General features: G+C 30.0%; 1 protein-coding gene and 1 pseudogene across 1 annotated transcript; both read right to left on the reverse strand.

Annotated features, from left to right (window-relative positions):
* Positions 1 to 5062: 5062 nt before the first annotated feature.
* Positions 5063 to 9213, reverse strand: LOC127095030 (uncharacterized; annotated as a pseudogene).
* A 3-nt stretch (positions 9214 to 9216) lies between these two features.
* LOC127095041 (uncharacterized) lies at positions 9217 to 11109 on the reverse strand. The gene is made up of 7 exons (XM_051033791.1): positions 11022 to 11109; positions 10704 to 10799; positions 9956 to 10531; positions 9769 to 9859; positions 9660 to 9672; positions 9380 to 9563; positions 9217 to 9269 (listed from the first exon to the last, which is right to left on the reverse strand). The coding sequence occupies exons 1-7, from the start codon at positions 11107 to 11109 to the stop codon at positions 9217 to 9219; spliced, it is 1101 nt and encodes a 366-aa protein (XP_050889748.1).
* Positions 11110 to 13165: the final 2056 nt, after the last annotated feature.

Here is a 13165-nt window from a genome sequence, read left to right on the forward strand (position 1 = left end):
TTTACAGGTGATATCTAATTAATCATCTCAATTCTATTTTTAGAATTGAGGGCAGACGTACCCCGAAGCGAGGACGGCGGGGGAACTGCCTCATCAAATCTCTGTCTTCTTTAATTTTCTGCATAAGTGTTTTTCAGCTTAAAAATTAAGTGATTTTAGTTTAAGCAATTTTACCAAGCGTTGATATAAGTTGAGTAAGAGATTAAGACTGTTGTTTGAATCCAAAGTACAATAGTATATTGTACTAGATAAATTTGAATTACTTACTCAACTCAAATATCTCTTGGAGTGTTTATGCACACCAAGTGTTTGTTAATTTGCATAAGCCAAAGTTGTCTTAAGATTGCATCCAGTTTAATTTGGTATTTTGGATCATTGGAACTAGGCTTGCTAGTTAGTGAAATATATCATTGAGTGTGCAAATAGTGTATTGATTTGTATTTCACTTTATCTCTAATCCATTAGCTTAACGCATATCCGGTTTTCCAATAACGGTTCGTTTTAGACTAAAATTTTCCTCGGCCGCTTCCGCACTTAAAACAATGTTTCAAACCAATTTTTAAATTGGTAGCGCCGACTCAAGTTTTTAATTGGGATCTATTCAACCCCCCCCCCCCCCCCCCCTTCTAGATCCGTGCCATAGTCTAACAAAATTGTGTATTTAAGGCTCTTCGCACTTATCGTTTATATAATGAAGCGGTTATAATAACCAATTATTTCCTATATATATATATATATATATATATATATATATATATATATATATATATATATATATATATATATATATATATATATTGCGAGAAGCCATTAGATACCTCTTGATATTGAAACTCCTACACTTTTCTATAGGATAATTTATAAGTTATGAACATTTTTGAGTGAATTATTGTTCTCTTTGAATCGTTCGCCGATGACCATCTAATTGGCACGAAAGAATATAGATATAAAAACTCTTCAAAGTTTTATTTTTTTTTAAAATAACCATGTTTTTCAAAAAAAAATACGAAAATAACCAACTTTTCAAAAAAAATTGGCGCACCCCCTAAAAAATAAGAGGTATGCATGTTGTTCAATAACTCATTAGCACCTTGTACTATGAGATTAGCTTATAGCTGTTGGAAACTAGACAATGTTTCAGGTCGTGAGGCTAGTGGTCGTACCGAAGGTATGGGAAGAGGTATCATAGTAGATCCTGCAATCTGAGGAGGCTGGACTAGATCTTGATGAAACAAAGTGTCTACCGCAACTTGATCTACAATACCTTGAGAAGGAGGAGGAGGAGGAGACTGCTAAGTTCATGCAACTTAAACTGCAGCAATAGCGGCGACTGTTTCGCGTAAGGTAGTGAAACTAGTAACTTTAGATCCAACCATCGTTTGAGGGTCTAGAGGTCAGGATTTGGAAAACCTGAAAATTAAAGTTCGTCTATTACTCAAATAGATTGAGAATAATGGATTTGATAAGTTGAAGAGGTTTCTAATTGATTGATCAAAGAGAGAATGTGTAATTGTGGAAAACACGGGAATTATAAGTCGATTCTCACAAACAACATTATTGTTGTGTTATAGAACCAGAATTGATCGAAGAATCAGTGGTTGGGATGAATAACGATGGTCCTGAGCCTTAACGGTAGTGGAATGAGGCTTATCTGCAAGTTTAATACTTCAACACTTAAGTTAGTGTATGAAGGAGAATAGTGAATGAAATTTGAATTTAAAATTGTGTATTTAAGGCTCTTCGCACTTATCGTTTATATAATGAAGCGGTTATAATAACCAATTATTTCCTATATATATATATATATATATATATATATATATATATATATATATATATATATATATATATATATATATATATATATATATATATATATATATATATATATATATATATATATATATATATATATATATATTGCGAGAAGCCATTAGATACCTCTTGATATTGAAACTCCTACACTTTTCTATAGGATAATTTATAAGTTATGAACATTTTTGAGTGAATTATTGTTCTCTTTGAATCGTTCGCCGATGACCATCTAATTGGCACGAAAGAATATAGATATAAAAACTCTTCAAAGTTTGATTTTTTTTAAAATAACCATGTTTTTCAAAAAAAATACGAAAATAACCAACTTTTCAAAAAAAATTGGCGCACCCCCTAAAAAATAAGAGGTATGCATGTTGTTCAATAACTCATTAGCACCTTGTACTATGAGATTAGCTTGTAGCTGTTGGAAACTAGACAATGTTTCAGGTCGTGAGGCTAGTGGTCGTACCGAAGGTATGGGAAGAGGTATCATAGTAGATCCTGCAATCTGAGGAGGCTGGACTAGATCTTGATGAAACAAAGTGTCTACCGCAACTTGATCTACAATACCTTGAGAAGGAGGAGGAGGAGACTGCTAAGTTCATGCAACTTAAACTGCAGCAATAGCAGCGACTGTTTCGCGTAAGGTAGTGAAACTAGTAACTTTAGATCCAACCATCGTTTGAGGGTCTAGAGGTCAGGATTTGGAAAACCTGAAAATCAATGTTCGTCTATTACTCAAATAGATTGAGAATAATGGATTTGATAAGTTGAAGAGGTTTCTAATTGATTGATCAAAGAGAGAATGTGTAATTGTGGAAAACACGGGAATTATAAGTCGATTCTCACAAACATTATTATTGTTGTGTTATAGAACCAGAATTGATTGAAGAATCAGTGGTTGGGATGAATAACGATGGTCCTGAGCCTTAACGGTAGTGGAATGAGGCTTATCTGCAAGTTTAATACTTCAACACTTAAGTTAGTGTATGAAGGAGAATAGTGAATGAAATTTGAATTTAAAATTGTGTATTTAAGGCTCTTCGCACTTATCGTTTATATAATGAAGCGGTTATAATAACCAATTATTTCCTATATATATATATATATATATATATATATATATATATATATATATATATATATATATATATATATATATATATATATATATATATATATATATATATATATATATATATATATATATATATATATATATATATATATATATTGCGAGAAGCCATTAGATACCTCTTGATATTGAAACTCCTACACTTTTCTATAGGATAATTTATAAGTTATGAACATTTTTGAGTGAATTATTGTTCTCTTTGAATCGTTCGCCGATGACCATCTAATTGGCACGAAAGAATATAGATATAAAAACTCTTCAAAGTTTGATTTTTTTTTAAAATAACCATGTTTTTCAAAAAAAATACGAAAATAACCAACTTTTCAAAAAAAATTGGCGCACCCCCTAGAAAATAAGAGGAGGCGCCTGCATGGCCCTCCTAAAGGAGGAGCCAAGGGCAATGGCGCCTGTGTGGCATGTGTGTTTCTTTTGAAAATAAAATTTACTTTTGTAAAAAACAAGAATCAAACACACAACCTTTGGATCAATAGTGAAAATCATTACCATTGCACCACAAACCCTTCATGTTAAATTTTTTCATCATATATTTAATGAGCCATTGTTTTTAGATCATAAGAGAAAGACACTAAATTTTTATTTTAAATTTTAATATCTTAAAATATGAATTATATTCTTCAATATTTATATAATTTATTTATAATCAATATAAATTGCTATTGTCATTTTAAATTATATGTTACTCCTATTTTGTAAAATATTTTGTTTTATATTTTAAGTTGTTTTGCAATATAAATTAAATATTAATAAGTTTTTCTTATCATACTATCTACTATTTATATTATTCTTTTATTTCATCATCTTTTCATATCATTAATAAATGATATATAATTTATTTATTTATAAAATTAATTATAATCTAAATTTGTGTGAAATATCATAAAGAAATTATTATTTAGGACGAAGAAAGTATCTCATTTAAGTTATGCACGATTTTTAAAAAATAATTGATAGTATTTATTTTATTGTTAAAATAAATCTGATTTATTATAATGTTTTATTTTTAAAAAATATATTGTTCTTTTTTCATTTTATTAAATTTTATCTCTATTCTTTAATTTTTAAAAATATTATATACTAATATATTCAAATTAATATTCAATTATTTTGTGTTTTATTTTATAATGTATTTATATTTTATTAATTTTTTATATATTAATTATTTAAGTATTATTTTATATAACTTAAACATGTATTAATATATTATATTATTTATAAAAAGTAATATAATATTTAAAAATATATTATATTTAAAATAATATAATTTTTCAATTGTATATTAATTTTTAAAAATATTATGAAGTAATATAATTTTTCAAATAAAACTTCATAAATAATAATTTCTTTATGATATTTCACACAAATTTAGATTATAATTAATTTTATAAATAAATAAATTATATATCATTTATTAATGATATGAAAAGATGATGAAATAAAAGAATAATATAAATAGTAGATAGTATGATAAGAAAAACTTATTAATATTTAATTTATATTGCAAAACAACTTAAAATATAAAACAAAATATTTGACAAAATAGGAGTAACATATAATTTAAAATGGAAATAGAAATTTATAATGATTATAAATAAATTATATAAATATTGAAGAATATAATTCATATATTTAAAATATTAAAATTTAAAATAAAAATTTAGTGTCTTTCTCTTATGATCTAAGAAGAATGACTCATTAAATATATGATGAAAAAAATTAACATGAAGGGTCTGTGGTGCAATGGTAACATCTTTTAGCATTGATCCAAAAGTTGTGTGTTCGATTCTTTTTGGTTGCAAATTTTGGAAAAAAATTTGAAAAGTTGGTTATTTTCGTATTTTTTTTTAAAAACATGGTTATTTTAAAAAAAAATCTCAAAGTTTGTATATAATCTTTATAGAGACTAGCGTTCAGACGGGCACGGGCCCGCTTTTTTTAATGCCCACAGCATAGAGGAAAATAAATATTTGTTTTCTTTTTATGAGGTTTTTACTGTAGGTCGCATTAAAAATAATATTAATACATTTTGAAAACGGTAAATAAAGATATTCAAAATTATATTGAAACATGCAAAGTAATATTGATACTGTGTAATCAATGACGTTCTTTAAGAGGAATGCCGAACATGAAATCTCTATTCGAAGTATTTTCTTTTTCCCTGCAATTGTTTTCCGTAGTAAAGAAAAAATGTAAGACTCTTAAATTAGACTTTTTTTAAAGAAAAAGATAGTAAAAATAATAGTAAGTAGTGTAATATAGCTTTTGCTTACCTTATAAAGATTCGAATCAATTCTTCGTACATCCCTTTATCAATGCGCTCTTGAGATTTAAAAAACTACAAATACATGATGAAATGTCATATTATAAAAGAAATACATTCAGAACACTTGACTCGTTTGAATATAATATGGTTTATTGCGACTCAAATAATACCTGGAGAATGGAGATACTTTGTTTTAGTCTAGATTTCGTAGAACAACAATTATGACTTGTTTCTGAATTACCTGGATTTCTGGTAAATAAGGAAAACAATGGAGTTAGTAAATATATATGGTTTTATTTATATAAACCACAAATAGCAGTTAAATTCATGCATTCAAAAATAATCTAGAGTAAATATATTCTTAAATGAATTAAATAAAAACCTCTCCATCCTTTGAGATATTATTTCTCTTTTCACCATTTTCCAAAGTTGTGTTTTATCTGTTATAACCGTGGAGCTCCAACCGATGGAGTAAATTTTCAAACGTTTGACCTGTTTCAATGAGGATGATAAAAATGTTAGTGAAAGAGTGATGAAAGTGCAAGAATTTTTTCCATACGTATTACGGAAAAGATAAATACACCTTATTGTCGAGTTTGCCGATGGATGAAATACTTTGTTCATCCTTCCACGTGTTCCATTTATCTTCAAAGTCTGTTATCTAAAATTTATTGCATAAGAATAGTGAGAATAACTATCACCCCATTTATATCTAACATAAAAGCATAAAATAAATGATTAAGTATAACTTACTTTCATGTCGAAGCAAGTTTCAACATTCTTTCGTCTCAACTCCCTACATAATTGGAAGATTTCACCGTGTTCTAGTTTGGCTGTATATTATAGCAAAAGAAAATTATATTTAGTTATTATCTATCTATTCTATGATATAAATAATACAATATAAGCTTGGTATGTCGTGTAACCAAAATGGGAATCAACGTGTGAGCAATTTTTTCAATGTACTTAATAAATACCCGCGGGTGCGATAAAAGAATTTGTTTGTAGACTACATTTTTTGTGTAGTCACCATCTTCTCCTTTCAATTTTCCTTCCCTGGTTAAAACTCTTGTTGTAGTCTGTGAAACACCCCTGGATAAAGCCACATATAACTGTCCATGACTAAAAACATGTCGTGGAAGATATATTCCAACATTTGGAATGGTTTGTCCTTGTGATTTATTTATTGTAATTGCAAAACTTAGGCGCACAGGGAACTGCTTTCTACTAAGGACAAAAGGTAGTCCATCACTTGCAGATGTTTTTATTTTAATTCTAGGCAAAAAAGCACGTTTTCCTGCGTTGCTTCCTGTCAGGATTTCCACATCCAACATATTCATAAATAAACCACGACATAATAACCGGGTCCCATTACACAATCCATATCTAGGATCTAGATTTCGTAACAACATCAATGGTGCACCCTTTTTTATCTTTAGAATATGAGGTGGCAAACTACCTTGTGCAATTGAGTTTAAGAATTCTTGCTGGTATAAATCATGATTATCTCCTTCAACCTCGTCAAACGATAACAAATTATGTTCTTCTCCTGGAAACTGATCGATAATCATATCATTCAATTTCTGGACATCATCATTTGTTGGTGTCAAAATAGCTCTTTGTACCATATATGGGGCATCCCAACCATGCAATTCTAGATCAGGAAAAATATGTTGGATAAGTACTTGTATGGAATGTTCACCTTCCCATGGGATTGCAATATGTAAAGGTAACCTCACCATGTCATCTGGTTTGGTAGGTTCGACACCATCACCAATGCGAATAAGAAATTCTGCAAACTCTTGATCATGTAATGATCGCATATTTTGACGCAAATGCAAAATCTTGGTATGATTCCATAAATGAGACTGAAAAATACACGCTGAAATCATTTGTGCCTTAATACCTTTTCTTACAACAGGAAGAACTTGACGAAAATCCCCCCCCCCCCCATGATCAGAACTTTTCCACCAAATGGAGCACTGTTGCTACAAATGTCTTGTAATGATCGATCTAAGGCTACCAAACAATTTTTGTTTGTCATTGGTGCTTCATCCCAAATTATTGCGGCAGAAACTCTAATGAGATTTGCAAGATCCTTTTTCTTTTCAATACCACAAATGGAACTCGGTTGAATATCAATAGGTATCTTAAATCGAGAGTGTGCAGTCCTACCATCGGGTAACAATGTTGCAGCTATACCAGATGATGCAGTTGCTAAGACAATTTCTCCTCTACTTCTTAAACTTGCCATTAATGTTCTATAAAGGAATGTTTTACCTGTTCCTCCTGGACCATCAACAAAAAATACCCCACTGTGTTTTTGAACAATTACATTCATAATGGTGTTGAATGCAATCATTTGATCATTATTTAACTTAGCAATAGATTCAATATCTTCATTGGGGATATCGATTGCTAACTCCTCTTGTATGATACTTGGAATTACACCTCTGTCTATTGTATTAGGGGGTAAAGATGGGAGATCATAATCATCAATCTTTTTACCGTGCAGGTTTAAGAGTTCATTCAAGTCCTTCAACAACATATTAGTTAAGTTTGATTCCACAACATTGTTAGTTGTTTGATAATCCTCTACCATATGTGTAAAAAACTCATTCCAAAGGCCTCTAACATCAGTAGGTTCACAAAATATTAAAATCGTCACGAATAACCTTCGTAAAGCATATGGCATTCGGAGACTCGTAGCCTCAACCAAACAATCACGAATACTATGATCAGTCTCTAGAAATCCCCTATCCTTGGCTGATTTTTTGAATGTACTGAAAGTCATGCCATTATTTGTAAGAAGATATTCCCAACTGGTTGGACCTATGACATGCGATAACAACGGTCGCAAGTAAAACTTATCTCCCTCCGAAGGTGATACCATATAGATTATCCCGATAACTTTTCTTGTTGATCGCCTACGATGCCATTCCATATCCCGCTTGTTCCAACAATAATGCTCTGGAATCTCTCTATACAGATACTTTCTTGCTTGTGGATCTCGTAGATTCAATGCAAAGAATTGTGTGAGCATTGTTTTGGAGTTGCGTTCATTATTTAACACATCTGCAATTTGCTGATGATCATAAAAGCGCACTTGATGGCGGTTCGACAAGTGGATCTGCAATCTTTCAACCGAAGGATATAATCGGTAAAGAGTGAATCGAAATATTTTCCATAATGCCTCGGGAGCACAAATCCATCTTGCATCAACATATTGCTGAACTTCATCCATGTATGATCCTTTATGAACCTCCATAGCCACACGATCAGGGCCCTTGTACACATATTTGTATAGATACTTGATACTTTTAATGTTACTGCAAATCTCTACATTGATGTGACAGTCATACTTTAACAGTAACCAAGGGTTATAAGGAACCACCCATCTATTATCGACAGACCTATCTTTACCTAACTATACAGACTCATCAAACCTTCTCCTATACTCGGGATATGAGTTAGTGCCTTGACGTGTTTCATCCAAGAACTGTTTGGGATACCTTTTTTTACAATGTCCGTCTTTCATACATGGAGACTTTCGGTTGATTATGCCGCAAGGTCCGTGGATCATATGTCTTACAACAGCTTCATGCAACTGTGGTTCACATTCTAATTTAGGTATTTCTGCTCTTACCATACTATCATAATCTTTTGGGTCACGCAACTTATCGTTACTTTCTAAGACCAATAACATATGCACATGCGGCAGTCCTCGCTTTTGAAATTCAGTGACATACATGTAGCTTTTAACTTTACCCAAGACTCCTTTATTAATAACATCATCCTTCAATTTCTCAAATTTCGAACGAAATATTCTTGTTAGCAAATCTGGACGATCTTGTGGTGTTTGAAAAGGCAAAAGTTCTGATGTTATCTCACTCCAAGAAGGATTGCATGTCATTGTTAGAAAAATATCTGGTTTACCGCCATTAAGAACAATAGCCATGCCATCTTCATAACGTTGTGTCATGTCTCAACGACTGCCAATAAATGATGATGGCAATATTGTTCTTTTTCCAATGTTCTCTACGATGATTCATGAAATGCATTAGTATTAGAATATATGAATTATTAGCATTAGAAGTACAACTAATTATTAATCCAAAACTGTATATTTATGCTATATGAATTTGTACCTGCATTAGTTTCACCAACATGCAAAGCATCATGTAAACCTTGGTACAATTCAGAACGTATATCACTTTGGTGCTCTTTAATCCACCTTAATCTCCCTGATTCAATTTTGACATAATTGTCTACAACATATTGTTGCAACAGTCGACCCGCATTTAACAACATTGATTGATCATTTGGGCGAATCTACAGTTGATTGAAAAAAATGTCGGTGTTAAATGTAAAGTTTTTTAAACAACGCTTAGCTAAGTAGATTATCTACTAAAATTAATCCAAATTTACCTGAAGCATGTAACTGTAATATGCTCGACATGACACTCTTCGTCCATTGCAATTTGTTGTGTTGATGTCCCAACCATGCGTCCCAAATGGAAACAATATAGGGTATTACAAAGGATCATAATATCCCTTTGTCTCTTGAACTTTCTTGAGATTTCCATCACAACGAATTACATTAATATCCCTTCCATAATCCATAGAATCTGCATCGCATCCAACAATAATTGCCGCAACTTGTTCAGTAGTTGGAAGATTGTATTAATGGTGATTACGTGGACGCTCTTTAAGTATGAGGCTACATTCACTGATATTTGGAAGTATTGAAAGTTGCTTGAACCTAATTACAAAAGGATTAAACTGATGGAGCATTTTCTGTAATTTGTGAACTACATTTTGGTGCAGCTGTGGATTTTCCTGCATTCTATTATGTAGCTCGTTATCGGTGTCGTAGATGTATAGTTGTAAGAAACGCGGTCTGACACCCTCATTTGGATAGAAACCTCCTATGTTATGGTAAAAAGCACCTTGAGCACGAAATGTGTATATACCACGACCAGATGCAAGAATATTCTTATCAACATGAACACCAATTGAAGTGAATGAAACCACATGGTTATAACTTCGAATATGTTGCCTAAAATGTTTTTCTTCAGCTGAACCATCCAAAAATAATTGTTGCAATACTATAGGAGCATCAACTCGTGAGAATGATACCTTCCCACCATTACAACACGTATCACGTGATTCATGATGAAACAATCTTGCATTGCAGTGTCTACAGGTAAATGGATGAGGCAACCGGGCTTTTGCCATCATCATATTATTTTTGAAATTTCGAGCAATATTGTGCTTTGCTCGAAAAGCATGTCCTGATTCTACAGGCAGGAGTTTGATATTGATTACTAAATATTATCTAAAATCTAAAATACAAATAAAAAATATATGCAAGATGCCTCAATTATTATATTTTAATATTGCATGATTTGAAATTTTACGTCACATGAGCAAATGCTACATTTATTTGAAGCCAAATTTTTACGAACATACCTTGAGGACGACGTGATAATGCACCATTTTCTCTGGCATCCATGTTAACATATGATATTACTGCATCCTCTAAAGCTTCATCAACATCCATATCATCTGATACAAAAATAATAATTAATATATATACATTTGTAAAAATTAATACTCGCATACTTAGAACTATATCACTTATACCTGTATCGGATTGACTCGTGATGTTTTGTTGATTAGGTGATGTACAATTACGATCTGCGGGTTTAAATACATAAAATAAGATATGGCGAAAGCGAACAAAATTATGAAATGTAACGTATAATATATATATTGATCATCACCAACCAAGTGCAACATCATTAACATGTGTAATTCTACTTGGACCGGCTTCACTGTCATGAGTTCCTTGAAAGTGTGATCTTGGAAAAGTCATATTTGTAAAATTTTGAAATGGAACTCTCGACTGACTGTTTATATGGCGAGATGTTTGAGCTTGTTTCTCTTGCTCTTTTCGCCGCCTATAATTTTCACGTCGTCTTGACAAATTGTTTTCTCTCTGCTCGTTGCTCATATTTTGTCTCCTCTTCCTTTCATTTTCGGCCCTTCTTGACCTCTGTTGTTGACTTGATATTTGACGGATATTATTTTCCATTTTATTAATGTAATTGTCAACTGAAAACTATACCGAATCCTCTACAAAAACAATTGATCGAAAACTGATATATCATCAGAAGATGATTTGATATAAATTTTCTTCTTCAATCACTACATATTATAGACTAAATAAAATTAATTGTGCATGTTATAAGTTATCTATACCTATATATAGATGGCATAATTTATCTTTAGTTAGTTCTTTTTAAATAAATAACACAATATAATTAAAAAAATTGTGTACTTGGTAATTATTTTCATACTATGTACTTGGTAATTATTTTCATATTTAGATACATAAATATTACACAGTATCAAAAATATTTATTGCATCTTCATCTTTACCGTAAAATTAAAATTAAAAAAAATTGTATTCTATAAGAGAGAACAAAGTCAAAATGCAATGCAAAATAAATATGAAAAAGCATATCACAAAATTGATTATACAAAATTGTAAATAAAACAGTTTAAATGATGGGAAAACTACATAGAATAATCAAAATGCAGGTAATAATGAATTCCGGATATATGAATGACGACAACAATAAAAAAACAATTGGCCATTACATCTGAATAATTTATTTATTTATTATTATTTGGTTGATTATGATTTTTAAAATTTTAGATGAGTATTTTCATTCTTTAATTTAATGTTCTAACAAAAATAAAATATAACTGGATTTTTTCATAATTGTTTTTTTACATATTATATAGTATAATTTGTTTTGAAACAGAAATTTAAGAATCCATTACATTTATTCTGTAATTTTATCGAAAAGTTTATATTAATGTTTATCTTTTAATATTGTTTTTTTTTTAACAAAGGCAAGGCACCAAATTTTATTCCAATTGATAATAGCTAATACAGACCCCAATAACTAAACAACTAAACATTCTCAATCACTACACAGACCCCAAGTAGATCTTCACAATACAGACCCCAAATACTAAACATTCTCAATCACTACACTATGAGCTAATCGAATAAGAACAACATAATATATATTTTTCAATTATAAAGTGTGAGAAATGCTAATAAGGGACATTAGTTAAGAAATTCATTAAAAAGTAAGTTGAACCGTTTCTAATATATATATATATATATATATATATATATATATATATATATATATATATATATATATATAATATATATATATATATATATATATATATATATATATATATATATATAACAGAATTAATTAATTTTTTTTTAAGAATATCGTGTCTATTCAATGTACTGAACTTATAATATTCTTTTATTTATAATTCTTAATCCGTCGTGGGACACCGGTTAATATGACCCATAAAGTATTATTTGTCTTTACTAATAATACGTTAATTTTAATTGTATTATAAATATTTTAAATTGAATAAAATGTTTTAATTACAATTTAACATATATTTATCAATTCTACGAAAAAAAAATTGAAAAAATAATTTATCAGGTATTGCAAAGGATATCCATTTTATATATAGGTATAGGTTTACATTTTTCTTTATTACAGACTTGTCAATATCAGTGTGATGTTATATGATTGCATACACATAGTAACAATTTCATTATGGATATGTAGGCTAACAGGAACTTTGCATCAAAAGGAAGATATAGGCGATTCTGTATGTTGTTATAGGTTTTGACTATTTTTTGCGTTATTATTATGTTTTCTTTTAAAAGAAAATATGTAGTGGCAGTCATTTGATCTCTTGTTTTCCTTTACATTTTTCATAAAATATAACAACCAATATGATTCTAGAAGCTGTGGACATGACAATCCACTAAATCAATTAAATATAATTAATTAAATTAATTAAAGAGTGATTATCCATTA

This window comes from Lathyrus oleraceus, chromosome 1 (assembly GCF_024323335.1).
Source record: "Lathyrus oleraceus cultivar Zhongwan6 chromosome 1, CAAS_Psat_ZW6_1.0, whole genome shotgun sequence".
NCBI lineage: Eukaryota > Viridiplantae > Streptophyta > Magnoliopsida > Fabales > Fabaceae > Lathyrus > Lathyrus oleraceus.

Excerpts from the sequence above, each read along its gene's own strand:
- LOC127095041 (XM_051033791.1), bottom strand. The coding sequence starts at position 11,109 with ATGACTTTTCCAAGATCACACTTTCAAGGAACTCATGACAGTGAAGCC. Across the intron at positions 10,800-11,021 it reads TGTTAATGATGTTGCACTTG|ATGATATGGATGTTGATGAA; the intron begins GTTGGTGATGAT and ends TTTTTGTATCAG. Across the intron at positions 10,532-10,703 it reads ATTATCACGTCGTCCTCAAG|AATCAGGACATGCTTTTCGA; the intron begins GTATGTTCGTAA and ends TCCTGCCTGTAG.